Raw genomic sequence first — 26,679 nt, 5'->3', positions numbered from 1 at the left:
TCGGTGTATTTCGTATGCTGTTGGACTACGATATGAACCCACTTTCGGTGTCCTGGCTTGATAGAGTCATGGAGCTTGACTCGTACAACTTCGTTTGTATGAGCACATGGCGTCATCTCGTTGACAGCAGCGTGCGTAGCTCTGCCATGGCCGCGTCTGCTCCGGCCGTGTATGGCCTTGCACTAGGTGCAGAAAGCGAAGCGGAAACCGTCGCATTTCGCCCCTTCCAGTATGGTATTTATTGCAAGAGGCTCAGCCGCCTGACATTGAAAAGACCTCAAGTGAACCGAAGCCTTGAGGTTCAACCTCGGTCTTGAGTACCTCGAGGGTGTTTTTCCACTCGACCTTGAAAAGCCCAGAATTGACTGTTTTGTGATGTTAGAGGTGATAAAAAGTATGAAACCAAGTGTTGCAGAACTTACTCTTACAGATCCGGACTTCGCTGATGTCGCCTTTGCCATCCGAGATGTGAGATCTGGCTTGGGCTAGCAGGTCTGTCATGGCTGTAGCGGTAGCTCCAAGGATCTTGTGGGGTGGATCTACCTTGTAGCCTGACTACTGTCAGTATATATGCATGGTCGTGACTCTTGCGTACCCAAGGCCCGCTTCCTGACGAGAGATGTCCCCAATCTCGGTGACATCGTGAGATGAATGCATCACAGCCCTTTTGGATAGCGTGGTCTTCATAACCAACATACGCTCTCTACCCATGTGCATTGTATAGCCAATGCAGCGCGTGACTTACCGACAGCCAAGGACGTGAAAATGCAACCGACGTAGTGTTGGTGACGATCGGTTGGTTGTGGCGGAATAAGTAGAGCCTTTCCTATAAGCTGCTTGTCGGGTTTCTTGCAGTGAATTTGGTAGATTTTGAACGCAGCCGGATATTTTTTCTTGAAATCTGCCGCAATTCCTTTCCCCCACCAGCCTTTACAGTTGCATGCATGTATCAGGAGAGCGTCTGATGGAGCCGCGAATATATCCCCTACGTGCTCTTTGATCTTCAGAGGCCAGACGTCGTTGCCATCAATGGCTTCGTTCTTGCATGCTTTCAGCCCTGAAGCATCTGGATTTCCTGCTTTTAGAGACGTCGAGGGCTTTCTGTGAAGAGAGAATGGTGGAGGAGATATTGAACCATCCTTACGCTGTGACGCTACCTTGGCTGAGGCTCTCTCGCTGGAAGCGGAGCGAGATTTGCTAGCACCGTCATCCGAATCGCGCGGTGAGGGCTTTTTTCTGGTCTTGATGTCCTTGCAGGCGAAATAACGAGAGATGTTCTGTTGCCCGTTGGACGACATCGGGTTCTCATCAGTCTTCAGTCGCTTCGATTCGCGAGCCACTCGTTTCAATTGTGAAGTTTCGTCTTCTTCAGCACGGCGCTTTGATACTGTACTCGCAGTAGAGGACGACATGGCTTGGTTTCCTTTTTGGAAAACGAAACACGGATGTTGTCTGATGCGCGAGGATGTTCGGGAAGTAGCGAAGAATGTTAGTCTCATCTAAACGGAAGCTACGGCCGCTACGACCAATCAGATCTTTGGAAATCAGCTTTGATTTTGGCAACATCTCCAACGCATCACCATACCACTCGCCTCTGCTTCATCAGGTCCAATTGCGCCGCGAGCTTGACAACTCCGCCCCCACCTCGATCTCCGTCAGATCTCACAATCACAATGTCACTTCCCACGAAAGCAGCCACTTCGCTGGTCCGCCACGCGGCGCGTCAGCAGACTCCTGCTCTACGCTCCTCGGCCGCCGTGGCTCAGTGCAGCAACAGCAGAACCTACGCCGATGCCTCGACCTCGCAAGCGCACTACTCATCCCCCTTCTCCCGCGGTACCAGTGGCAAGCAGGACACCACCGCCATCCCCAGCTTCAAGAAATACCGCTCGGGCAGCGAGACAAGCAACAAGCTGTTCCAGTACTTCATGGTTGGCGCCATGGGAGGTGTCTCCGCACTTGGTGCGAAGAACACCGTGCAAGGTGAGACACATGCCCTAGTCTGGGTGGTAGTTACCAATGGCTGATGCTAACGCGTTGGTAGACTTCCTGGTAAACATGTCTGCCTCGGCCGACGTGCTCGCGCAGGCCAAGGTTGAAGTCGACCTCGCCTCCATTCCCGAGGGCAAGAATGTCATTATCAAGTGGCGTGGCAAGYCCGTTTTCATCCGTCACCGCACAGGCGATGAGATTAAGGAGGCCGAGGACTACGACTGGAAGCAGCTGCGTGACCCACAGCCCGACTCTGACCGCGTCAAGAAGCCAGAGTGGCTCATCATGTTGGGTGTGTGCACGCACTTGGGATGTGTGCCCATTGGAGAGGCCGGCGATTTTGGAGGCTGGTTCTGCCCGTGTCACGGAAGCCATTATGATATCTCTGGCCGTATTCGGAAGGGCCCTGCGCCATTGAACTTGGAGGTGCCTGCATATGACTTTCCAGAGGACGGTGCTCTAGTTATTGGTTAGAGCATTGATGTTGTTTCGGAGAACTAGAGGCACGGAAGAGGAATGAGCATCGAGGCGAGTTAGTGTGAGTTGGACAGGCAAAAGAAAAGGCCTACCGGCTCCTGTACAGTTAAGATACATCTTTTTTAGCGAGTCCCAATGTGTCTGTATGAGACTTTCTACCGGAATCTATGGTGCTCGGTGCATAGTTGTGCTTGGAGCGCTAAGCGCTTTGTCCATCACTCCCGCCCAAGTACTCAACCACCGCCTTCACAGCACCATCAAACTTGCCGCCGTCCACCAAGACCAGATGTCCTTGCGGCCTGATGCCCATTTCTTGGAACGCGCGTTTCGCATCACTGGCACCATCATCGCCCTGTTTTTCGTAGTCGAAATTCGCATACGCGACCGCATGTCTGTGCAGGACCTCGTCCTCGGGATGGAAGTAAAATGTCTCTGCCGCCGCCGCAGATGATGCCTTCTTCTTCTTCGCAGGCTGAGCATCCTCGGCATCTAACTTTGACGCAACTTCCGTGTACGTCTTGGAGATCAGGAGGTAGTGAGAGAACTTTACTGGCTCGTTGTCTTTCAGTGCGGATTGTATCTCGGACTGAAGCATTGTGTAAAGAGGCGGGATGATCTGATGCGGCATGTTGATGAAGCGCTCTGTAAGGATCAATCCAACTTGAGCAGATGCATCCGGGGAGAAAAGTCTCTCGAGCTGATCAGCAATGCTGGGTTCCGAGGAGATCTTGCTTCTGGCGATTAGGTAGGCTATTAGGTCCTTGACGACAGGCTTGTTCTTGTGCTGATGAAGATTTAAAACTGTAAGAAAAGCGTAAGGATCGCTTTCTTCGCCGTCACATTTGACCGTCGAGCCAATGTGATTTTGAGCCAGTATGAGGTCCGTCAGGGCGGRGAGGTCGAATAGCTGGTTGTCGACATCAAAGAGCTGACGAAGTAAAGTCTTGAGGCCTAGAAAGTCGACATCTTGGTTGGGTGAAAACCACTCAAAATCCACATTGAGCATGTCTTCGTCGTCTGAGCTGCCGCTATCCTCCCCGTCGATGTCCATCTTGTCTTTGGTGGGGACCTTATCGTCGGTGGCCTTGCGCTTTCCCATGATTGCGAGTTGTGATGTTGATTCGCTTGTTGAATTATTTATTCCGGACTATGTGTTGTTCTGTGACGCCGCTTGTAAGCCTGTCTTTCGTGCCTAGGTACACATACACGTACGCTGGTTCATGTATTTTTATTGTCTCGCTGTGGAAGCAGCCGGGTTTTGCTTGTGAGAGATTTTGCTTTGAGAACTCAAAACGGCAACTTAAGCGAACAATCCCCGGCGCTCCGACCGAATACTTAGGTACCTTCATGCAGGTGTTTACATCACCTGTACATATTAATGTATCTTTGAACGAACTTCCAAGTAGTGGTGGAGATGGAAGAAATGGCTCTGAAGTATGCGATGGTGTGTGAACATGGAAAGGCGAATGCCGCCAGCCGTAGTTCTACTTGGAGGATTTCGATCTGCAGAATTATAGTTATTAGACGTGGCCTGGAACTCCTGTGAAAATGCAAGTGAAGGTCGCAACAGAGGCTTAATCATCTGCTTGATTGATCCAACAATACTCCTCATCACGATATTATGATTTCCGGGTGATATCGCTCTTACGAATACGTCTTCTGCGCTTCATCCCGCTCTTACATGACCAGACCTTTGATCTTCGCTGCCGCAAGAGTGGGGGGAGTTCTTAGGGCAAATAATGGAAGAAGGTAATTCTTGTCCCGTATTCGCAACCACTACTGCAATGTCACGAACGCCATGTTTGCGGCTCTGCGTGAGCCATGCGCTGACAGCGAGGTAAGCAGCAGCGAACTCGTATGTCTTGGGTCGCAATCCTGCTCCCGTAACGGATGCGACAGAGCCGACACGGGGCGAGGGCGGTCAAGCGAGCAAGAGGCGCAGATTCAATGACTCTGCAGCTGACGAGACCGTGTCCGGGACTTCAGAGGGGTATGATCAGTGGAATGGGGATGCCCAGCGCGTGCTGGGCCGCAAGACTTTCACGTCAACTGCAGACCAGCCGTCTTTCACCTCACGAGCCGACTTTGGCCACGCGGCTGTAGCGTCCACAGAGTCGTCGCATCCCAAAGGCGATTCGCAGTGGGCGCCGCCCGAGTCGGCATACCCCGAGTTGGCAGGTTACCAGCAACAGCCTTATTTCTATCAGCAGACCTCCAATCCGGCTGCGTATACATCGTCCTGGCCACAACGCGGATCCCAGCCATACGAAGCAACCGGAACCTCTACCAGCTATTCCGTTGGAGAGCAGACCGCTGCTACAGCGATGCCCTATTTTCCACCACGACCGTCTGTCCAATCCGGGTCGACCACCGAGACTGGTGATGATGCCGCGGCTCTCAGCTATTCCGATCTGGAGCATGCAACCCAGTACGCGTACTCGAAGCCAAGCGCATTGGTGACGGCAGCGCAGCGTGAAGCTGCCAAACAGAGCTCGGCCTTCTACTTCGATGATGCAAGTATGCACTTGAAGATTCAAAGCTTGCCGATTCTAGATAACCTTGTCCGTTCATCCGATCCCCCAGCCGCTTATGAAGACTCACTGATTGGAATTCCARGCGACTCAGCTGGTACACACGATTTCAAAAGCCAGCTATCACCAAATACAGGACTTGATGCGAGGTAGGTCGCCTAGCTCAACGCGCACCTGCTAAAGCGATGGTAGTCGTTGTAGAAGCATCTGACACAAGACAGGGGCGGACGCCGAAGAGAACCAAGCGTACAAAACACTGAAGAATCTGTTTGACCAAACKCGAAAGGTGTACAGCAGAGAAACGCCTTTCATCGACGCCATTGCCATTCAGATGTTCCAGCCAAACCAGCAAGAGATCATCCGCAAAGCGAACATCGCGACGTTCGTATCGAGCATTCTCGGTGCGCATGATGTGAGCTTCTTCCACCTCAATGAGTTCTTTATGGAGACCTTCGTCCCTCTTGGTCATCGTTTGCTCAAATGGCAGGGAGCAATCTACCTCGAGCTCAAAACTCAGTCATACATTTCGGCATTGATGAACAGTGACGGAGACCCAGAGRAGATGCTGGACGAGCTCTTTCCACATGATCTCGATGCCCAAATCCTGACGCGCCATCCGGATGCTCCTAGCTTATCACCCAGCGAGAATGATTTCATCGATCGCAGTCGGGCACGCAAAAGTTATCTACTTGCTGAGCCAGTTTCTCCAGAGATGCTGCACGAGCTTCCAAAAAAGTATCAGTGGACTGACTTCGTACGGGAGTTCGCATCCTGCATCACTAAAAACGTGKACGGCATTATCAACGTACCCACACCGAAAACGACGTCGGGCGGCGCTCAAGACAATTCACCTTTCGCAAACTCCAGAGCCTCGCAATCTGGCGCCGCTTCGGCGTCCGTGAACGGCAAGGGCGGTAGGGACGGGCCAAATCCCAGCAAACCCCCCGCGCCAGCCTCTACTGTCAGACAACCTTGGACCAAACCCGAAGAGGATGCCTTGCTGGCTGGGTTAGACAGGGTTAGTGGACCGCATTGGTCACAAATTCTCGCGCTGTACGGCCGAGGTGGCTCAGTTAGCGAAGTTCTCAAGGATCGTAACCAGGTGCAGCTTAAGGACAAAGCTCGTAACCTCAAACTGTGGTACTTGAAGACCGGAAAGGAGGTACCTTCGGCCCTGCAAGGTGTTACAGGCGAGCTAAGAAAGAGAGGTGGAGCTCGTGCTAGGGCCGCTCTTGTAGGGGACGATGATCAAGCGAATGGTGGAGACGAGTTAGCAGACGAGGGATTGGATCCGTCTTTGGCAGCTGGAAAGACCGGTCGAGGTTCCAAGAAGAAGAGCAAAAATTGATTTCAATGTGATGGAGGTTTCTATGGGTTACATACGCAGGACTTGCTGTATATGTATGATCACCTGTCCGTCAATAGCGGGCGCGATTGTTCTCATGACATACTTGTTACGACGCAAGATTGAACAATTTGCAGGCAGTTGAAAAACTGATTAGACGGCTTCATCACTTCTATCTCGGCTTCTGATATCGCCCTTGCCGCATCTCCTCCATCAAGCTGTCCTGTTGGCTGGGCAGGGGCGCCCGTCTCCGCGATCCACCACCCCCACCGTTCTCCTGTGGCGGCGGCATTACCGGCATGATTGGCATTGTCGGAATACCAGGAGGGAACCCCATAGGTGGAGGAGGCAGCTGACCAGAGGCTATCAATGCCTTGAGCGCGTCCATGTCCATGCCGGGAGGGAGAGCTGGCATAGGAAAGGGAAACGGCGCGGCATCGCCAGGTGGAGGGGCCTGGACTTGAGGAGCAGCAGTAAGGCCAGGAAGACCAGGAAGACCGGGAAGGAACGATGGTCTGCCAGATGTGTTCTGATCCTCCAGCGCATCCGCATCATCTTCCGCCTCCTCCTCCTCTCTCGCGCGCTGTTCATCTTTTCTACCCCAAGTACCCTTCTCCTCCGCTGCGGCTTGGCCAATGTGCCACTTGTCGTTTGCAAGAGACCCTTCTCCAGGCCTCGGTCGCGTCCAAAATCTAGTTGCACGATCGTTGGATCCTGATGCAAGGATGTGGCCCATTGGATGCCAGTCCATACTCCAGACATTGTAGTCATGTGCGTATTGGATTTTGTGAGCTGGGTAAAGTGTTTGCGCGGGAGCGTCTGCCGGATTAGGAGCGTCGTATGGAGAGATGGTCAGTGGTGTGCCAGGTGGAGGATGTTGCTCGTCTAGCAGATAATGGTAGATGCAACCGTCTGCGCCACCAGTTGAGAGCAGCGAAGAGTGGATGGGATGCCACACGAGCGAATTGACCTCCTTCTCGTGTCCTTTCAGAAGAAATACATCTCGCATCATGTTGATATCGAACACCCTGACTGTCTGGTCTCGCGCGCAAGAAGCCAGCAACGAGCCTCTACTGGGTTCGAATCTTGTCATGTTTACAGTATTCTTATGACCATGTAGTGTTGTCAAACAGCGCCCGGTCCGCGGATCCCATAATTTCACCTGATGATCTTTTGAGCCCGACACAATGAGGCCCTTGGAGGGGTGCCAGTCAACACACTTCGCGTCCCATTGATGCCCGGTCAGTTGGGAGTCTTCCATTCCGCTGGCGAAGTCGAAAATTTTCAGAGAAGCATCATCGGATGCAGTGACGAATTTGGAGTCGTTGGGCGCAAAGGACAGACCTCTGACTGCGTCGGTATGTGCTTGTATATCTTTGACAGGATTGAAATTTGGCTGAAAGTACTTGACCATGCCTGAGTGGTCCGCCGAGATCAACCACTCGCCATTGTGAGCGTACTGGACTGTACGAACCATGCCATTATGCGGGCCATAGATGGTTTCGAAGTTGAATCCCGTTCCGTTCCAGAGTGTGAAATTACCATCGCTGTCGCCTGTGAGGAGCCGGCGGCCTTCTGGTGTCCACTTTACCACGTTGACAGGAAATCTGAGCTTGTTGAAAGAGGAGTGCAGATGTTTGGCTGGAATTGAGTCGACTGCTTTACTTTTGCGTGCAGCAGGAGGGAGTATATCGGCCACATAGCTGAGGGCTACCCTCTCTGCCTCAAAGCCATGCAGTCCCCTTCCCTTTGACCTTCGATCGTGCAAGAAATGAACGTTTGTACTGCCAATATCTGTGGCATTCCCTGCGTGTATAACCGTCAGTCACTTTCCGCCATTTCAAGACGACTGTATTACTCACGTCTACTCGGCCTCCCTCGGGTCCGCTGAAAGCCTTCTCGATGATCGGGTTGATTGTCGCGCTCCATGACGGCAGCTGTGTCACGTGTCTCCGGTTACAAAGCCGGAAACGCGTGCGCTTGAGAAGTACGCAAAAGAGCCCGTTTCTCCCACAATGGACCTTTTAAGCACTTGCAGACTGCTCGAGATGCAGTCACAGACGACGAAGTGATGCTCTGCTTGGACAAGAGGCTACAATCCAATCTTCGATGCAGTTTGTCGTTGTCGATGGTGCGGCAAAGGTCGCGCCTGCCGGGAGACGTGAAGTCACTAGCGTAAATCCTTCCCGCCTCCCGCTCCACGGCCAGGCGCTTCCCATTTTGCAAAACCCGGCGCGTCTACTTGACGCCGACGTCGACACAACAGACCGCATGCGCCGTGACGGCGCAAGACAACAGACACTGTCCTCTTAGGACTTGCGCGTGCGAAATGCGTGTACACAATGTCCTTGACTGTGGAAACTTTGCCGTCACCTGCAGTGCCCTAACGATCTACCTTACGACGTGTCAAACCACCATCTTACCACGTGAATGCCTCTCCGTGAGTTTAAATCGCAAAGACATCTCGTAACCGTTGCCATCCGCTATTGGTCGAAGCAGTGTCCTTTGCCAACCAAGAGGCATCACCGAGAAGAGCGTCCCCACGAGTCGAAATCGAGCAGCACAACGCTCACCCAAGGAAGCTGCCATTGGTCTTTGCTAAAATCTCATCATAATATGGCTGGAAGCTGAGCCAACCTGGAAATTTCAATCWGAAAAATGCTATCATTGCAGTTTGACGTATCTTACCTTTCGATGGAAGACCAACTTGCTCGTAGCTGTCTCGCGCCTCCTCTTCGCCAATGAACGTCTTTTTGTGGCCACTGCCGTGTGCTGCCGCGTCCACCAGGAGCTGAGCATGACAAGTTTTGTCCAGAGATAAGAAGAAGAAGGCGGCGGCGTCGACAGTCTCCCCAACCTGAGCAACCGTATCAGTAACGTCAATGCCAGATCTGGAAGCTGATGATACTTACAGTGAGCAGACCGTGATTTTGGAGAATGATGGCCTTGCAAGAGCCCAGGTGCTCTGCTATGCGCCGTCCTTCTTCTCTGTCTATCACAACGCCCCCGAATTGAGGGTAAACGGAATGGTCGCGGTAGAATCTGAGGCTATCCTGCGTTATCATGTCAAGTTCGCGGCCAAAGACGGAAAAGGCTTTGCCATAGACGCTATGCGCATGACATGCTGCGTGGACATCAGGTCTTGCCTTGTGAATGGCGGAATGGATCGCAAACGCTGCCGCGTTGATTGGCTGGTCACCCTCTACCACGAGGCCCTCTTCATCCACCAGAATTAGGTCCGATACCTTGATTTGCGAGAAATGCTAGAGATTTGATGAGTATAAACTCCGAAGAACGAAGGCTTTAGACTCTTCGAAACTGACCATGGACAGCGGGTTTAGCCCTATGCTGGATTAGCTGTGGCGTCGGTTTGTTCAACGGGCAAGTACACGCACAGAAATGGTCTGTCAATATTGGGTCTCTATAAGAGATGTGACCAGCGACGCCTTCGTCAAAGCCTTATATGCGCCTCAGTCTGTAGTTCTCGTCACCGAACAAAACAGCCTCACAAACCTCGCTCGGCAAATACACGGAAAGCCGCAGCAAGATGCTGCTTTCGATAAAGCCGTTCTGCTTCAAGAGATTCGAACTTAGGGTCTGGACTAGGTCAGAGCTGGCGACCTTCGCATTACATTCGATGTCCTGCCTCACTTACACGACCTTATCTTCAATTGCTTGCCCGACTTCGATTTGCCCAAAGCGCCAACTTCAGCATTGCCTGTGCTCTCGCCTGCGAGGGTGGATGTTGCCGTTGGAGCCATCACTTTGAAGATGAATCCAGTTCGATTGAAGTCGATTCTTGGGATAATTGCAAGAAGTTGCCAGCGTACGAGCATAAAGCATGCTCGCTCCAAGCTTGGTGGCGAACCATGCCAGCTTCCCCGCATCGCGGGCAGCGGGCATCACCACTTTCTCGCACTGTCATGCAGCCCCTTGATGCGACGAAACATAAGTTAACAATAGGAGGGCCGGCCGATGTCCCTCCCACACTCAACTCTGCGATATTGGCCGTGAATCAYGCTGCACCGCCACTCAAATGCGTTGAGAGGCTGCACGGCACAATTTATCATCATTCTTACATTCACGAGTATCATGGCGAACATCATCTCGAGACATAGGGGCGGCGGCGGAAGAGCTCCAAGATACTGCATGCCGATATATGCTCTCGCGTACGATCAGAACTCGCATACCACATTTGACCTACTAAGGCTCCATGGATCTGAGTGTCGTTGCACCATCCTGGAGACGGTAGGAGTCTGCATAGGTCGATAGCATGCCAGCAAGATGAGTTCCCTAGCATATTAAAATCACGCACTGAGGATTGCCGGCGTCCAATCCGAATCTAAAGCAACCCTCACAAAATGGGTCAAATGAACCAGTCAAATCACCAGCTGTCGCTATGGTGGTCACTACGGCAATCGGCTTTATCTACGCTCGCGCATTGGACTTGTGAAGTAAGCCTTGCTTGGCACAACGCTGCATGGCGCGTCGACGCGGATATCCAGCAATGGGAAGTCTGAGCATCAAACGACAACCTGGAAGACTCTCGACATCCATGTGCCAAAGAAACGATTCAGGGTGTCCGAGATGCCACGTGCTCGCTCATGTGCTACAGGTCTCAGATGGAAGGTACCGAACTGGCTTGCGAGGATGCGCGTTTTATGAGCATTGCGGATGAAGGTTCACCACAGACACCTTGCTAACACGTGCAGAACATGAGCGCTCTCCACCCACGCTCTATCGATATCGGGGTCTGCAATCACACAACAAACTTTGCGTGATCCCTCACGAAAAAATGACTTCGGGAAAGGGGAACCGACAAGTTGTGATCCTCGTGGAAAACGCCGCGCGTGAGACCTTGAGGAATCTCGAGACTCTGTGCTCGGTGTCACATTGCATTTATTGCACGAGACATCTGCCAGTCGACGCTTGTGCGCACCAAGTCGAAGTGCAGAGGGTCGGTCTGATTCGCTGCTGGCAAGCATCTCTGCCCAACAGGTCTATCAACAAAAGGCCGGATCGTCAAACGGTGTATTCAGGTTGTACGGATACTCTGCGTGAGCATGAATGTCACCTGCTGAGCCCAACCTTTGTATACGACGCAGGAGGCCTCTTGACCGGTAACAAAATGATCCCGCGGGAGAAAGGTCGTGAAAGTCAGTTCAACGAATGGGCTCCTCGACAGGGTGGGACGCCGTACCAGAGAGCTCGGCGTGAGTCCCAATGCCATAAAGACAAGAAGCACCGTTAGACGTCTACAGTCATACGCACTCTGCCTGTGAGGCTGCACGTGGACCTGCACGTGGGACCATCTCTACGTCCGCAGCGTGACTTGAGCGGGTCACGATAAGGTGCAGCCGCCTACAACTTCCCAACAACTCGGCCGCTCGCGCGGCATTAGAACTTTTATTAGCCTTCGGACTTAGCCAGGAAGCGGGACCGGGCAATCGCTAACAATCGGTCGAGCTTCGCAAGGGAAGGCTAATGCTGTATACCATTTGCCTAAAGTACTATCTCACATCATACCGCCACCAAAGATTCAACGCAGAAAACAATTTTCGTGTCACAACTCGACCTTGTATGCTAAACTCTGCCGCAGACATCGGCCAAGCAAAATGACAGACACACCGCTGCCAAGAAGCTTTTCTTCGTTCATTGTGGCCCGTCCCACTCTAACCTCAAATTGCCTCTGATATACAAGGTTTGGACCTGCATTGCATCGCATAAGGCGCGCCAGCAATAAATAGGTACCCTATCATTGATTTGTTCAAGGGATTTGTTGAGAGGCCGCCGCTACATTTAACGAAGGGCAAAGTGCATTATTATGGACTATGGTGATGGAGCTACAAATACTTCGMTGGCTGCACAACGCGGATTGCAACTGCCGGAGCACCTCTAGGCGCGTGACAGCGATGCGTTCAACGAATTTGGTCCTCCGTCCGGTACCCCATAGAATTCGTCGATTTTACGACCCAGGCCCACGGTAAAACATCTTCTCGTCCGAGTTGCGAGATCTATTGGCGCAGTGCGATTTGATACTTCTGTCGGTTCGACAACATTGAATCTGGCGGGCTGTGCACTATCTGCAATGCTTGTGGGTGCACGTCGTCGATGAAGAACTGAGGGGAGACGAGTTCGTGTTTCCTGATGCGGACGTGGAGTCTGCTTTCAGAGAAGATCGTCAGATGGCCTCGGCCTGATCGAGCCGCCCATCGACCGTTGAGATGGTTTGCGCCTTGCCGGTGAGAGGCTCACACAAGTCGTGGATTTGTGGCTCAGGCCTCAAGTTCGTATCGTGGTGCCGCTGCGGTACCTCTTGTTAATGGCGCCGCGGAACTTCACATCACATGGAGATTGGGTTGTCTCGACGGCTCGACGCCAGTTGCTAGACGCCCATGAGTTGTGAACTGGTACGCACACCATGCTACAGCGAGCTTGCTGACCGTAGCTTGCCTCTCGACCCAAGCGTTGTGGACCGTGTGAACGGGAAGAGCTTTYGCACGATGGAGCAAGAGTCCGCATGTCAAAGACGGGGCAAATACAACTCATAAATCCGACGCGACAACAGCGGACATGCTTCGCAAAGTTGACTTGCTCGACGACGGGTCCTCGACATTTAGGCTTTCCGCACTCTTTAGACTTCGAGCCAGCACAAAACTCAGTCTCTTTGGAGGTAGTAGATGACGCTCCGCCCGCTGGTGTACTAAAACGAACCCGATTGTGAGATCTGCGCCAGGGCTACATACATTGCTAGCAGTAGGTCCCCTTGGCGATGCGCGTATATCTCAGCTCCGCATGGACATTTGTTACCCATTAGGCTTCTTCCTTCCTCGTTACAACAACACCAGTCCCCTCACCTAAACACATCTGGAACTGTTGAACCTTGACCCATCTCCAGATCGACTACCAGCTTGCCATGGCAATCTTCTCCTTCAAGAGCAAACAGAAGGTCAAGCAGGAGGAGGGAAAGGAACAAACGACCCAAGCGGTYGAAAGCAAGCCCGCGCAGTTTCGCAAGTATACTCCTAGGCACGTAGCCGCCAATGCCTCCGGCCATGGAGCCTGGCCAGGAAGCTCACACGACTTCGAAAACGGCGGCCACGCGTGGAAGCAGAACTCAACGTTCAACACGCCCGCCGATGCTTCTTACGCATCATCTATAATCAGTCGAACGCACCTCGGTAGCGACGCATTCACTACACATGCCAACGACTACCTCGAACGAGGCGCAATGCGGAAACTCCAAGCCAATGATCCTTCACTTGGCTATGCAAAAGTAGCTCTTGCTCGTCAGGATCAAGGCTTGACCCAATGTTCTTCTGATTCGGGCTATGAGTCCGCCGGGCCTTCACGTGTTCCGAGTGAGCATAATCTTGACGATATAAAGCGGCAGTACGCACAGCGATCCATCACAAATTTGCTGCCGGAGCTGAGACTGGGTGACGATTCACTGTCGGACCGATCGTCCAAGTCAACGACGAAGAAGACGAGATTTCAAGTGGACGGTGAACCAGTGGCCGCAGTAGAGCAGGCTCCTGTACCGTCATCGACCCTAAAAATCGCAGCGCTTGAGGGATACAAAGTCAACAAGAAGGGAAAGGTGCTTGACGAAGAAGGTGACGTTATCGGAGAGCTGGTGGAAGGTGACTTGCTCGATTGCGTGCGACAAAAGCTCAATGCCAATGGAGAGGTGCTGGACGATGTTGGCAAAGTTGTTGGAAGTGTCAAGCTCGCCACATCCTTGCTACCATCTCTCACCGTCAGACCACCAACTGCTATTCACGCGGACAACATCACGGATGGCGAATCGAGTCCAACGGGACCGCCCCGGAGCCCAATTCGGGAGACCGTTGCTGCTGGTCAGTCGCCCCAGGATGTTTTCCGGCGAGCAGCTCGTAGTGCGAGCGAACGAAGCCTGTCCGAACTATCAAAACCATATGCTCGGCCACCGATGAGCTCCGTGCCAGAGAACAATGTTGCAAGCGATGATGGTCCGCTGACGAGTCCGGAACTGTTTGCTTACAAGGTATGTGGAAGTTTTCCGGCTGTCTGAGCAAGTGCTGACTCGTGAAACAGGGTGAAATCCCAGCTGCCCCGACCCAGCACATCAGAAGACGGTCTTCATCGCCACCGCTTCTTACCATACAGATGACGAGCCGTAAGCCCAATCCTCGTCGCACTTCATACGGTGGCATGTCTTCGAAGTCACTTGGCAAACAGCCCATCGGCTATTCTTCAAGAAGGGGTCCATTGAGCAGCTACGACAACAGCCCAAATGGCAGTGACGATGGGACTGAGACCTCCAACTCAGACGACGGCAAGCTGCCCTCCATCGTCTATCGAAGACCCATGTCTGTGCGGTCTGCAATGACTGTCCCAGCCAAGCCTAGGACCTACTTCACACACGCCGGACGAGTCACTGTCGATCCAAATGCCCCTACGGCGATTCAAACGCAAAAGATACAGACCAAGCCAGGTATCGAATCTGCTGTGACGCCGACCAGCAGGCCAACTAATAAGGAAGAGAAGAAGAAGAGTATTTTGGGACTTCGATTTGGCAAGAAATGAGCTTGCTGTGACACAACATTCTGTTCTTTAGCGGGCGATTTATGCAACGTGTATAGCATGGGGAAGCATACCGGGGAATTCTTGGACTCAAATCAACGACCAGACTATCAACCATTTTCTCCACTGTTGGCACAATGTCTTGCCACATCACTGTGGGTGGGTGCAGTCCGGATCTGCATTTTGATGACCTCGGCCGCCTTTGTATGTGGTCTGGCCAACGGAGAACCACTGTGAGACATTGAGACCCACAGACGGCAGTACGGTCGTTGACTGCGTGGCCAAAGTTTCTTGACATGTGATGCGGCTGTGCGATTCTTCCAACGAGCTGGCCCCCAAGCTGTCAATCACCCTGAAGCCAAAATAAGCCCTACACACCGCACTACAGGAATAATACAGCTATGATGTCCCTGCACCACAACTGTCTGTATCACATAGTTTACTTGCGATCATACCTAAAAAGGAAGGACCAAAAATGCAAGGTTCCTCGGTTTCTGCCGTCAGATCCCCACCCTCCCGCTCGCGCGGCGACATCCGAGATCCACACACGCTTGCAGGTTCTACCCGGCGGGCGGCAGCAGTCCAGATGCAAAAGCTGAGCGAGGGAAAAAAAGACATCTGGAATTTGCGGCTATCCATGCCATGCTGCTACAGCCTTACTTCTCTTTCCCCTCTATCACATTATTAGCTCGGATACAGCGGTTGACTTTCTGGTCCACCACCACGTTTTGCGGAGAACTCCAAACCAGACAAATCTTTCACGAGGGAAGTATCGATAAGGTTTTCCCAGGATGGCCGACCTCCAACCGCAAGGCGGAGAGCGAGTGGCATCTGTAGATCACCAGGCCCCTGCAGTCGAGCATTCCTCGATTCGGCCAAAGGGTGCTGAGGCATCATTCGAAGCTGGCAGTGCATCGTCCTCCGCTCGGAGACACGGCGCTGTAGAGCTCGTCGGCGCGGATTCCCAACCGCCGATTCAAACCACAGTCGCGGAGTTGGACCGTAGTAAAGGTCGATTCGGATATCTGAAAAAGAGACAGTTTTGGATCGTGCTTCTTTTATCTCAAGCGCTTGCCGTCACTATCACTGGCACGAACACCTTGTCTTCGCTCCTACGAGACGAAGGAACTTCCATTCCTGCGTTCCAGTCTCTATTCAATGTGAGTGCTCAATGCTCTCCACGCAGATCAACAATGCTAAAAATCCACAGTACATCCTGCTCAACCTCATCTATACAACCTGGACCATCTACAAATATGGTTTCAAAGGCTGGCTGCGTCTCTGCTGGAAGGATGGCTGGCGATACTTCATCCTGGCATTCTTCGACGTTGAAGGCAATTATTTTACCGTCCTGGCTTATCAGTACACGACTATCCTCTCGGCCCAGCTTATCAACTTCTGGGCCATCGCTATCGTTGTGGCCGTCTCGCTCATCTTCCTCAAGGTCCGATATCACCTTTTCCAATACGTCGGCATACTTGTCTGCTGCGGAGGCCTTGGGGTCCTTGTCGCGTCGGATCACATCACCAAGGCCAACCCCGGGGGTGCCTCCAATGCGGTGAAAGGAGACCTTTTCGCCCTGCTGGGTGCCACCTGTTATGGTCTCTCCAACGTAACACAGGAGTTTCTCGTAAGCAAGAAGCCTCTTTACGAAGTTATTGGCCAGTTGGCATGGTGGGCCATGTTCATCATAGGAGTGCAGGCCGCCATTTTCGACCGCGCTGCCTTCCAGAGCGCAACATGGAATTCCAAAGTGGGAGGATACATGACTGGGTACACGCTCCTCCTGACGTGGTTCTACTCGGCCGTGCCGGTTGTGCTGCGCATGGCATCGGCGGCCTTCCTCAACATTGGTCTTCTCACTGGCAACTTCTGGGTGCGTCTGCGAGCAGAAATCCAATATGCGACAATGTGGCTGACTGTCATAGGGTGTTGTTGTCGGTACTCAAGTCTTCGGGCTATCAATTCACTGGTATTTGGTCGCTGTAGACTCGGAACTTGCAGCGAATACTGACGTCTTGTGTAGGATGTATCCGATCGCGTTCGTTCTGATCATGGTCGGCCACTTCATCTATTACGGCACCGAGGGCGTGCTCGGCGAGGCCAAGAAGCCGTGGCTAGGAGAGAACCAGGAGGGTGGCAGCGATGGGTTTGGCACGGCTCGCCGGCAATTAGAGCATCCCGGTGTGACATTGTAGATGCATACACCGCAGATGGACTCATGGCCGATCAGCCGCAATGTAGAATGTTCCTAGCTCGCGAAACCTAGCATGGCGATTGTAAATCCAGAATTGTTTAGTCTTCGCTTTCTGTATTTGGCCGCGCAGTCCAGATTTCCGGATTCGACTGCTGCGCAATGGTAATGCAGGCATATCTCATAGCAGAGCACTAATAATCGTCACTTGGGATCTTGTGCTTGAACGATGCTAGTGCTCAAAGTCCACCTTGAATAGCAAACGACGACAAGATCAGCACCATGGCGTTAATCGCTCCCCAAGAGAACGGTATCCAGGTTGACATGCGGAAGAAACCTCCAGTGTAGATAGCACCAAGTCTGCAGGGACAACATCAGCATCACTCTCATTCGCACGATCAACGAGACAAGACGCACAACCCTCCAATAACGTTCCCGGCAATCAGCGCTTCGATGGTTCCAATCACCGCGAAAATAAGCGGTCCCACCCAAATAAGTTTCCAGTTCCGATACTGTACAGCGCAGGCATATGCGGCAGCGACCAGATGCACGCCGCCGATGAAGATTAAAGTCCAGTAGAGGGTGAATCGCCAGATTGGTTCGGTGTCGTAGAGATAGACATATTGTGGTCCATTTACGGGGAATGGCCAGTACAATCCAGGGAAAGGAGGAACTTCATTAGAGAGTGGTCGTGGATGAACTTGGAGCGTGAGGAAGTTGCTGGGAGAGTGTTAGAGTAATCCTGATAGATGAGATTATCAATAGCACCTCATATTCGCTGTTGAATCACAACWGACAGAGCCCGCTAAGAAGATCACTTGTGTAGACTCGCATTGATATGAGGTAGATGGGTGATGCGCTGGGGATGTTGTTGTCAAGGCAAAGCAGGAGGAACCGGATGCGATTCGTGCGGGACGCCCCGAGCTCTCGGCAGATCACAAGGCATGCCGGACCCGGAACGCCGAGGCCAGGGCATGAGGCGCGACCTCACCTCTCACTCAACGTGAGTTTCGTCGTTTCAATGTTGAAAACCTGCAAGCTACTCTATATTACTATTAGGAGCCCGATCTAAGACACAATGCCCGGAGATCGCATGCTTGGGACCCTTTTGAGGGCTTTGCAGACGTATACCCAGCAAGAGGACACGCCGAGGTGAACGATTACCACGACTCTGATATTTGGCAGCAACTGACATATGTCAAGGCTCTTCGGAACAGCCTCTTCGCTATTGACAACGCTCAATAACCCACTAAATGTGACGCTGCTCACTACTCAGCTGCTCTCAGCTCCTGCGGTATGGATTCGGCCAGAAGGACTACGAACATCCATGCGATGTTTGAGCGTGTTTCATTCCGCATCTCAAGCACTCATACGGAATGAGACTGCTCTGATGGAAAAGTCTCCAGACAAAGACTTCTCTAAATTACAGCCGGAGCGAACATTGCCCAAAGACGACTGGATTCGAGCGGTTGTAAGCGGAGCTGATGAACACTCGCCACGATGGCGACATTTGCTCGTAATCGCTGGATTGCTTCTCGGCTTTGGACCGGCCGAGGACGAGTATCTTTCCAGCAGCATGCGGAGCACACTAGAGAATGCTCTGGTAAATGCTACGAATCTCGCGCTACAGGAGACTTTGGATGACGATGAGCTGGGACTCTCGACCATTGCACTGGTTGTGAACCACTGCTTCTCCTCTCTGTCAGATCATGCGAGATCTAGCTTAGATTACAACACCCTGCTTCCGGTCTTGATGCGCTCAACATTTCACTCAGCACACGGACTGCGATCCGCTTACTTTCTTGGAGCTTTGGATCGCGATGTTCAAGCAGCGCCCAATGCGAAGCTGAACTGGTCGGAACAGTCTGGTTCTTTTCAGGAAATCAAAGAAATGCTTTCAAGTCCACTGGTGTCATCGCTTGGCCCACTGTCACGATTGATAGGTCACTCGTTAGAGCAGGTGCAAGACTCACGCCTGGTCACTGCTGCTCTGGACGATCTGGAGATTTTCACCAAGACGCTGCTCACGCAGTGGCGGCTGAATAAATTGGCCGGAATCGAACAAGTTGAGCAGGGAGAGCACCTGGATGAAGCCACATTGAACACTACATTACCGGCGCTGTGGAAACTTCTACAGCCCGTAATGTTCGCAAGCGTGATTATCATGCGAAGTATCTTGGGCAGGATACTGGGTGATGGTGCTCTTGCATGCGACGATGGTAAGAAACGTCCTGTCTCCTCCCATTTCAACAGCGCTAACAACCACAGTCGCCCCAAAACTTGCCCGCCAAACCCTCCTCATCCTCCGAAGCCTCTACTTTATCACGACCCGGCAAGGCGTCGCAACCTTCTCCCAATACAACTTCGTCTATTGCGCAGCCATCGACATTCTAAACGCTTATTCCATGTCAGTCCAACATTTCCTCCGAGAGATCCAGCCCCTCCAGCTCGGCTCCGTGGCCCAACACCCTCTAGACCGAAACCTCGACCTCTTCTTCCTGAACACCTCCGAACACTTTACGTTGATCCTCCCACCACACATGACAGCCGAGCTGCTGGTCCCAACCGTAACATCCTACCTCGCAGCAGGCGGCAAAGGACCCCTCTTGGAAATCTACGAAGCAGCGCATAGCGTGACCCTCTCAATCTTCTCCTCACCTCAAAACTCCACAGCCACAATTGAGAATCTGCCATTCTACGTGGACTCCCTCTTCCGCGTCTTCCCCAAAAATCTCTCTGCTCGACAGTTCCGGTTGGCATTCAAGACTCTACTGAAGCTCACATCGCCACCCTCGGAACTGGCAGTTTCCCAACCTCTGATGCCCGCAATCCTGCTCGAACTCCTCCATTCCCGGTCCCAACAAGCCTCCACAACACCGATACCCATTCACCCCGGGTCCCCTGAGGCAGACATCGAGTTGCCCGTCCCGCTTTCCGAACAAGCGGTTTTGACCCTCACACTGCTCGATACGCTGACGCAAATTCCGCTGGAACTACTGGATGAATGGTTGCCAATCGCGGCGGATATGGTCCATGATGTSCAAGATCAAGACATGCGAGAGCATTGTAAAGAGCACTTTTGGCAGATTTTGGTTGGGGGGSAATTGGATCCGGAGAGAAGTAGACTTTGTCATGCGTGGTGGAGTACGGCGGGAGGGAGAGCGTGGGTGCTGTATGGGAGGAGGGAAGAAGAGGGTCGTGGGAAGGAGGATGATGATGGAGGGGAGCCGATGATGAGTGGCGCATTGCCGGATAGGAATGGGGAGAGTAAGTTGTAATAGTGTCCGAAGGCCTGATGAGACGGAGTCGTGASGAAATGACTTGAAGCCTGCCGTTCCTTTCTTTCTAGTACGCTATCAAAGAATGAATACCCACAGCGCCTTCGCTGAAAACGAGAATGTTTGTTTATACAACCAACGGCATATCCCCATCTGAACCCTTCTCACTCAATCGACATCTCCAACCTGCTGAATCAATCCACGCCAGCGTAAAGATCCACCACGATATTGATGGCAGCGACCAGGATCTCCGCTGCGATGAGCACAATCACAATCCACTCCAAGTATTCACCTGTAATCACGTCAGCAGCATCCTTAGTCAAATCAAAGGATACGGAAACGCCACTCACCATGTGTATGACTCAATTGATCCTTCAACACGGCCAGCAAATCGGCAATGACACCCACTCTCTCCTGCAACAAAGACACTCTCTGGTCCATCTCCAGATAACTTCTCACAGCCACATACACTGGCTCGAGCTGCGGTTCCGCCCACATCAACTCGGGAGCATCCAATACACTTCCTTGCAAATGGATGTTGATTCGTAAGATGAAGAGTTCTCCGATCTGCATGTTGATCTCCCGCCGGGTCAGGTTGATGCGGCCGGTGGAGGCGATCTGGGAAGGAAGGTATTGGGTTGTGGAGATTGTTGCATCTACCAGGTCTTCGTAGAGGGATGTCTATCAAGGGATGTGTTAAAATTCTGCACTTTGCTGACAATGTGAATCAATAGGCTTACCTTCACACTCTGCGCCAGCGCATGGCTAATAGCCAATTTCGTCATATAGTTCTTCTTCTCCCTCAATGAAATAAAGTCATTGTATATTCGCGCTTGGTACTCCCTAGTGTAGTAGAAATTGAACTCCTCGGTTTGGACATCATCTTTGCTCAGCTTTTCCTGTTCGAACTTGGAGATCTCTTTGAGGAATCGCTGTTCTTCTTTTAGAGACATTCCCCAAAGCACCACGACTCCGTACTCGAAGAGAAAGACCTCGGGGATATGAACTGTGGTGTCCAGGTCGGGAGTTACCATTTGATCGGGTTCTGTGGAGACGATGGTAYTGTCTCCAGCGGACATGCTCATCGGTTGGCTGGGTTCGCCTGTTTCAAGCGTGGTGTCTCCAGCTGCGGTATTCAGATCTATGAGATCTTCTCTTCTTCTCTCAGAGTTCTCATYTACTTCCAGCGCCGAGTCGGAGAAGCGTCTCTGGGGTTGTGATTGGACTCTTGTGATTTCCGTATCGTCTTCAATGGCTTCTTCGTTATTTTCCCGACTTCCACTCCTCTTCCTCGAAGTTGGCGGCAAATCTTTCTGGTACGTGTAGGGCGAGTAGATGCACTCGTCAAACAGTTTCRGATTGGCATTCTTCGTCTTGACTCTGCCCTTGAGGAAGCGCATCAAATCGTCAATTCGGTAGGAACTCGCGGTGCAATAAGCCGTGACTCGAGGCAATTTGGCCCRGWCGTCCTTGCCCAACCTCGCAGCATCTCTCCTCGCGGTCGGGTCCTTGATGCGCGTGAATTGCGAGTACACCTCTCTCCCGCTCTCTTCGTCCGCGTCAGAGCCAATGTCAGGATTGGGCAGAAGTTTGAGCTTCTGCGCTGTGCGAGTGGTACGTTGCGGGCCGATCTTGGAGATGGTCGAAGGGATTTGTAGAGCCGACCCAGAGGAATTTCTGCGGCGTAGTTTGCTGTTGAGTGCGGAGAGCGTTGACGCGGGATTGGACGAAGAGGAAGCTGTGGGAAGTAGAGGCTGCCTCTGGGGAGGACTTGCGGTGGAGACTTGTGGGTTGAAGGAGACATTTCGCGTCGGTTTGCTGGAAATCGGTCGCGGCGCGCTGCTGGAGGAGGAAGTCGAGGTCGGAAGCAGGGGAGACGCCTCACTTGCGCCATTCGTAGACGCCATGGTACGGAGTGGGTATGCTGGGGGGAACGTGACACTGCCGTCCCTTTATGCGGATTTGGGAATTGGTGTGGGTGCGGGGAGCTGTTGCAGTCGCTGTCGCGGTCAAGGTGCTGCGAAGCGAAGCTTGGTAGCGATCTGCGAGATGTCGGATGCCCGATGATGACATCTGAGCAAAATAAGTGAATCGGGACACAACCACAACCACATGTGCACTTGCTTTGATGCACGCCACACAGCTATCATCAAGCCGGCAATTGAGTGAACAGCTAAGGCCCATCGGAAATCTACGTCTACTCTTGTTCCTACAGCGTTGTGCCGTCTATCCAGCAGTATCACTCCTCTCAGCCTTGATAGCATCAAACTAAATGCCTCAATCCCTACAACGATACGGTGTCTCTTTGCATTCGAAAGTTATCAGATCCATAGATTCCCTCGGGCATCCTGGCGCTCGTACGTTGGTAGCGAATTGATCCTGGAGGTGGTTGCAGCGAAAGTGGACCTCGGGTCACTGAGAATGACTTCCAATGCAAAAGCACGATGTACAGCTCACAGCTCATCTTACAACTRCACATAGTTCGCTGGGAAGCTTCCCTTCTTCCCTCTAACCTCTCCATCCCACCAGTCGTCTGTACTTGCCGTCTTTCTCAACACCACGATCCGATCTCCTTCTCTGAAACTCAGATCCCCATCATTCTGTCCCTCAAAATCATATAGCGCCGTCACAACCTGTGGTTGTGTGGAAGGAATCCTCTTCGCCGGAACAGGGGGTGGAGGCTTCTTCTTCGCTGCAGCTGCAGCACTGTTAGCGAGAGATGCGCTTGTCTTGCGATCGCCAAAGTAGTCGGATTGAGTTGATGGAGCTGGGGACAGTCCGTTCCTTGGAGTATGATAGGAAGATGCTGCGGGCGAAGTACTGCTACCGCCGTATGCATTGCTTTCTGAGTAAGGGGGTGGTGCCTGTTGCTGTTGCTGTTGGGCTGGGTATCGGGATGGGATCTTCTGGTCGTAAGATTGTTGGTTGTATCCAGGTGACGTTTTCTGATCGTAGGCCGACGCGTACGCGTTCACGGCGCTCGAAGAAGGCATGCGTGGTTTATTGGCGAGATTTACAGGCGGGTAGGGAGAAGCCAATGGTGATGGTCCGCCGGAACCTCCTGGACGAGGTGGCTTAGGGGGTGCATCTTCTTCTCCATCCACTCCTGGGCCATTGGTGAACGACGTCTTCTGAGAAATCGTCGCCTGCCCATTCTTCCTCTTGTCCAAATATCCCCGGCCAGTATCAACGCCAGACTTTGCCTTGTTCCGAATCCCTAGTCCCGTCATAGTATTCCCTTCCTTCTCCACAATATTCATGGACATATTGACCACCTTTCCCGTGGAGATTAACGTCAACTCGCTCTCCACTTCCTTCCGGAAAGAAGTGAATTCGCTTTCCCACCTCCCGATAATCTCCGCATCGCTGGGTGCCGGACTCGGCATTCCCTGCTGTCTGCAGTATCCATCGAGACAAGTGTATAACTGGCCCACCAAAGTCGTCTGCAACATGACCTGTCCGGCCAATACAAAGGGCATCAAGCTAGCCACGGCCTGCGAAACAGGCGGGAAAGTCGAGATGACTTGCTCATCTGCCGTCTGGTAATCGATCTTTGCCTGCACCAAATCTCCCTCGTGTTTCGCCAACGTAGCCTCCTCCTTCAAACTCTTGACGTCCTTCTTCCTCGCATGCTCAGCCCTGCTCAGGTATCTCTCATAGTCCAACTTCATGTTCTCCCGATGCTTCAACGTCTTCTGCAAGCCCCTCAACGCCATCTTTGCTTCTTCCACGGGTCTGATAACTTTTGACGTAATCATCCCAATCTCCTGCTTCAAATCGTCCCGCTCCTCAGAATACATCTTCTGCAATGCGAGACATTTCTGCAGAAATGCCGCGGGAGTCTCCTTGGGAGTGTATTGAGCGTCTGGGTCTGGGGGTGGCTCGATAGGTTTGTAGAGGGCGGCAAAGGCTTCAGAGGCGTCGTATTGCAGTTTGAGAATGTCGTCCCAGCTTGTTTGCCAGGTCTTGAGGTCACGGAGTAGGCGTTCGAGCATATTCTCGACGGATTTGAACTCCGCAATGACTGCTCCTACGTCCTGCTGATCGTCGCTGCGCTTGAGCATTTTACCGCCCATGCGTTGGACAGCCTTCATGTTGGCGATGGATGCTGCCGAATAGGCCGGCGTGGCAGCAGTCGCTGTTCAATGCTGAATGTGATTTGGTCGGTGAAATGGATGCTCGCTGAAGAACGCAGCAGTCATGCAACGGAAGTTGTTGTCGGAGAAGCCAGGCAGTTGGAAATCCTCCAATCGAACAGGACCAGTGGAGAATGGTAAGGTAAGTGGGACCTTTGCTGGTGGACTGAGCACCTCTTTAACCCGCGAGTCACTAGCCTCGTGGCACAGTTTGAGTTTTGCCGAAGCGGCTGTCGATGGACCTTGAAGCGAACTCCACGGTACTTTGCAGGATGGATTGTGATGGTAACCCTACCTTGGTATGCCACTTTCACCTCAGAAATGACAGCGGCCCAAATTCAAACCGCAACAGCTGTAATCATCCCCCATCGACAACATTGATGTTGCGACCATCACATGGATGTTTGGTCGAACTCCACGTGTGACGACGATCACGGTTCAACCCGAAGACCCGAGCCAAGGAGCTGAAGGAGGCAGGGTCTCGACTTGTCTTGTCCGCACGATTTATTCCTAGGTACAGTAACTTCAAGTCCGTACATATCCACTGCGCAATTCAGGGACAATGAGTTCATCCTTCGTCTCGAGCATACCGGCAGACTCCTCAATCCTCGCGGAAGGTGCCCTGAACCACCAGCCTAGGACCAGCTTGTAACGTACGAGACACCGCGATGCTCTCATGACAAAGTCTGTGCAGGCCAAAGGATGCCTTCATCCAAGCCCTCCGCTTCTGAAGCACTCAACTCTCCTTCTGCCTCACGAGMATTACATTTGCTCAGTCATGCATTGATCCAACACGTGTTAGTCGTCATGCTGTGAGAACCATCAGGGATCACTTCAAACAAGATGACGTCTCCAAACTGACTTTGAGTGGCGGCGCCGTAATTCCTTGGGTGTCTTCGCAGCTTTCTAAACATGCATGTAATACAATCAGCTCTCGAGTTGGGGACAGCGTATGATTTGCCCATCTTCGGTTCCTTATACTCTGCCAGCTTTCTTCCGTGCCAACATGTCCTGTGCCCTAATTGTATGAGCGAGAAAGACTCAGCAATGCTGGCAATCGACACTACACGAATCTGAGGCGTACCAGTTTTTCAATCATACATCCGAACGCATTGGAGCAAACGAGATGCTAGCAGAATGGATCTGCACTTCCTGTCTTTGCTGCGGCTGGAAAGCAGATCGCACGACACCTCCATCAATCAAAACTGTAATTGAGCGCTATGGGGAAGTCGCCAAATCCGTCAATCAACGAGAGTTCAAACGCTTTATTGAGGAACTCAGACAGAAATGGAATCCTCCTCCACCCGCTGAAGAAGAGTGGGAAGACGGCTACCGTGGTGAAGGCTGGACCGATGAAGGAGCATTTGCTTTGTGCTTTTACCAACAAGCTACCAGTGACAGCACACCTCCGCGTCAAGGCCCATTGTGTGAGGCGGAGGAGCAGAACCAAGTGCTGTTACGACCAGTTGATTCTTTGATCGATGACATTCGACCTGGGCCGCTTGTAAATCCCCTACCAGAAGAAACGATAGTTGAAGCTCTAGCTTCGTTGAGAGAAGCAATCCAGCGACGGGTGAATGAAAATTCGCCCTCGGAGGATATCTCAGTCGAGTTACCTACAGATTTCGAGCAGCTCCTACGGATCACAAATTACATCGGCGGAGCTGGCGTAAATTCCGAGACTGCAAATACTTATCTCGTCGGTGGCATAGACTCCCTTGCCGCTACCGGCTCCATGAACAAATGGGAGAAGTGGTTTCCATGGACGGCAGTTTTGAACCGCAGGGACTTCAAACCTTTCGCGGCCTGGCAGCTTGGTGGCTGTAATCAACATCGACAAATCTACTACGTGCTTGGCCGAGACTTGAACGACAACACCGCTCCAATTACCTGGAAGGTTTTTGACAGAAACGACGTCGAAATGGAGCTATTCGAAAATCTGACAGAGTTTCTTCATCATGAGACACAGCATATTGAGCAAACTCCTGGCGGGCATAAGCAAGAACACATCCTGTTTTCCGATGCGTACCCGACTTGGTAGATTCTGCCCCTGACCAAGGCTGTCGATTTGCGAGGTTTTCAGCAAGATCAGCCTCCTCGGCGGCTCTCTCGAACACCCCACGGAGGACTGTGTTGGTATGGCAGGTTCTAGAGGCCCCAG

The 26,679-nt window shown here is 52.3% G+C and overlaps 13 protein-coding genes; 6 read left to right on the top strand and 7 right to left on the bottom strand.

Moving 5' to 3' along the window:
• Nucleotides 1-252: 252 nt before the first annotated feature.
• Nucleotides 253-1,412, bottom strand: RCC_12265 (uncharacterized protein; the record flags this gene model as incomplete). XM_023766059.1 has 3 exons in its annotated part: nt 253-365; nt 429-551; nt 746-1,412. The coding sequence occupies 3 exons, from the start codon at nt 1,410-1,412 to the stop codon at nt 253-255; spliced, it is 903 nt and encodes a 300-aa protein (XP_023621827.1).
• A 261-nt stretch (nt 1,413-1,673) lies between these two features.
• On the top strand, nt 1,674-2,466 carry RCC_00860 (probable ubiquinol-cytochrome-c reductase Rieske iron-sulfur protein; the record flags this gene model as incomplete). XM_023766058.1 has 2 exons in its annotated part: nt 1,674-1,983; nt 2,045-2,466. 2 exons carry the CDS (start codon nt 1,674-1,676, stop codon nt 2,464-2,466), a joined length of 732 nt encoding a protein of 243 aa, XP_023621826.1.
• A 202-nt stretch (nt 2,467-2,668) lies between these two features.
• RCC_00859 (related to Protein bcp1) lies at nt 2,669-3,568 on the bottom strand (the record flags this gene model as incomplete). The annotated part of the gene is made up of 1 exon (XM_023766057.1): nt 2,669-3,568. One exon carries the CDS (start codon nt 3,566-3,568, stop codon nt 2,669-2,671), a length of 900 nt encoding a protein of 299 aa, XP_023621825.1.
• Nucleotides 3,569-4,208: 640 nt separating this feature from the next.
• Nucleotides 4,209-6,348, top strand: RCC_00858 (uncharacterized protein; the record flags this gene model as incomplete). XM_023766056.1 has 4 exons in its annotated part: nt 4,209-4,218; nt 4,315-5,030; nt 5,086-5,149; nt 5,222-6,348. 4 exons carry the CDS (start codon nt 4,209-4,211, stop codon nt 6,346-6,348), a joined length of 1,917 nt encoding a protein of 638 aa, XP_023621824.1.
• Nucleotides 6,349-6,517: 169 nt separating this feature from the next.
• Nucleotides 6,518-8,274, bottom strand: RCC_00857 (related to polyadenylation factor I subunit 2; the record flags this gene model as incomplete). XM_023766055.1 has 2 exons in its annotated part: nt 6,518-8,151; nt 8,208-8,274. The coding sequence occupies 2 exons, from the start codon at nt 8,272-8,274 to the stop codon at nt 6,518-6,520; spliced, it is 1,701 nt and encodes a 566-aa protein (XP_023621823.1).
• Nucleotides 8,275-8,914: 640 nt separating this feature from the next.
• On the bottom strand, nt 8,915-10,106 carry RCC_00856 (related to novobiocin biosynthesis protein novR; the record flags this gene model as incomplete). XM_023766054.1 has 7 exons in its annotated part: nt 8,915-8,982; nt 9,034-9,202; nt 9,258-9,608; nt 9,669-9,688; nt 9,741-9,803; nt 9,859-9,942; nt 10,001-10,106. 7 exons carry the CDS (start codon nt 10,104-10,106, stop codon nt 8,915-8,917), a joined length of 861 nt encoding a protein of 286 aa, XP_023621822.1.
• A 3,155-nt stretch (nt 10,107-13,261) lies between these two features.
• RCC_00855 (uncharacterized protein) lies at nt 13,262-14,913 on the top strand (the record flags this gene model as incomplete). XM_023766053.1 has 2 exons in its annotated part: nt 13,262-14,371; nt 14,422-14,913. 2 exons carry the CDS (start codon nt 13,262-13,264, stop codon nt 14,911-14,913), a joined length of 1,602 nt encoding a protein of 533 aa, XP_023621821.1.
• Nucleotides 14,914-15,701: 788 nt separating this feature from the next.
• On the top strand, nt 15,702-17,108 carry RCC_00854 (related to membrane protein; the record flags this gene model as incomplete). XM_023766052.1 has 4 exons in its annotated part: nt 15,702-16,070; nt 16,121-16,786; nt 16,839-16,882; nt 16,937-17,108. 4 exons carry the CDS (start codon nt 15,702-15,704, stop codon nt 17,106-17,108), a joined length of 1,251 nt encoding a protein of 416 aa, XP_023621820.1.
• Nucleotides 17,109-17,343: 235 nt separating this feature from the next.
• On the bottom strand, nt 17,344-17,877 carry RCC_00853 (related to integral membrane protein; the record flags this gene model as incomplete). XM_023766051.1 has 3 exons in its annotated part: nt 17,344-17,464; nt 17,522-17,824; nt 17,873-17,877. 3 exons carry the CDS (start codon nt 17,875-17,877, stop codon nt 17,344-17,346), a joined length of 429 nt encoding a protein of 142 aa, XP_023621819.1.
• A 305-nt stretch (nt 17,878-18,182) lies between these two features.
• Nucleotides 18,183-20,382, top strand: RCC_00852 (related to peroxisomal membrane protein Pex17; the record flags this gene model as incomplete). XM_023766050.1 has 4 exons in its annotated part: nt 18,183-18,256; nt 18,308-18,398; nt 18,534-19,323; nt 19,373-20,382. 4 exons carry the CDS (start codon nt 18,183-18,185, stop codon nt 20,380-20,382), a joined length of 1,965 nt encoding a protein of 654 aa, XP_023621818.1.
• Nucleotides 20,383-20,576: 194 nt separating this feature from the next.
• RCC_00851 (related to sporulation protein RMD1) lies at nt 20,577-22,289 on the bottom strand (the record flags this gene model as incomplete). XM_023766049.1 has 3 exons in its annotated part: nt 20,577-20,674; nt 20,733-21,063; nt 21,123-22,289. 3 exons carry the CDS (start codon nt 22,287-22,289, stop codon nt 20,577-20,579), a joined length of 1,596 nt encoding a protein of 531 aa, XP_023621817.1.
• A 558-nt stretch (nt 22,290-22,847) lies between these two features.
• Nucleotides 22,848-24,476, bottom strand: RCC_00850 (uncharacterized protein; the record flags this gene model as incomplete). Its single annotated transcript, XM_023766048.1, has 1 exon — nt 22,848-24,476. One exon carries the CDS (start codon nt 24,474-24,476, stop codon nt 22,848-22,850), a length of 1,629 nt encoding a protein of 542 aa, XP_023621816.1.
• A 1,168-nt stretch (nt 24,477-25,644) lies between these two features.
• On the top strand, nt 25,645-26,559 carry RCC_12264 (uncharacterized protein; the record flags this gene model as incomplete). Its single annotated transcript, XM_023766047.1, has 1 exon — nt 25,645-26,559. The coding sequence occupies one exon, from the start codon at nt 25,645-25,647 to the stop codon at nt 26,557-26,559; it is 915 nt and encodes a 304-aa protein (XP_023621815.1).
• Nucleotides 26,560-26,679: the final 120 nt, after the last annotated feature.

This window comes from Ramularia collo-cygni, assembly GCF_900074925.1.
Source record: "Ramularia collo-cygni strain URUG2 genome assembly, contig: RCC_scaffold01, whole genome shotgun sequence".
NCBI classification, from domain to species: domain Eukaryota; kingdom Fungi; phylum Ascomycota; class Dothideomycetes; order Mycosphaerellales; family Mycosphaerellaceae; genus Ramularia; species Ramularia collo-cygni.
The sequence above is the reverse complement of the archived record's forward strand: the minus strand, read 5'-3'. Positions and strand labels throughout refer to the sequence as shown.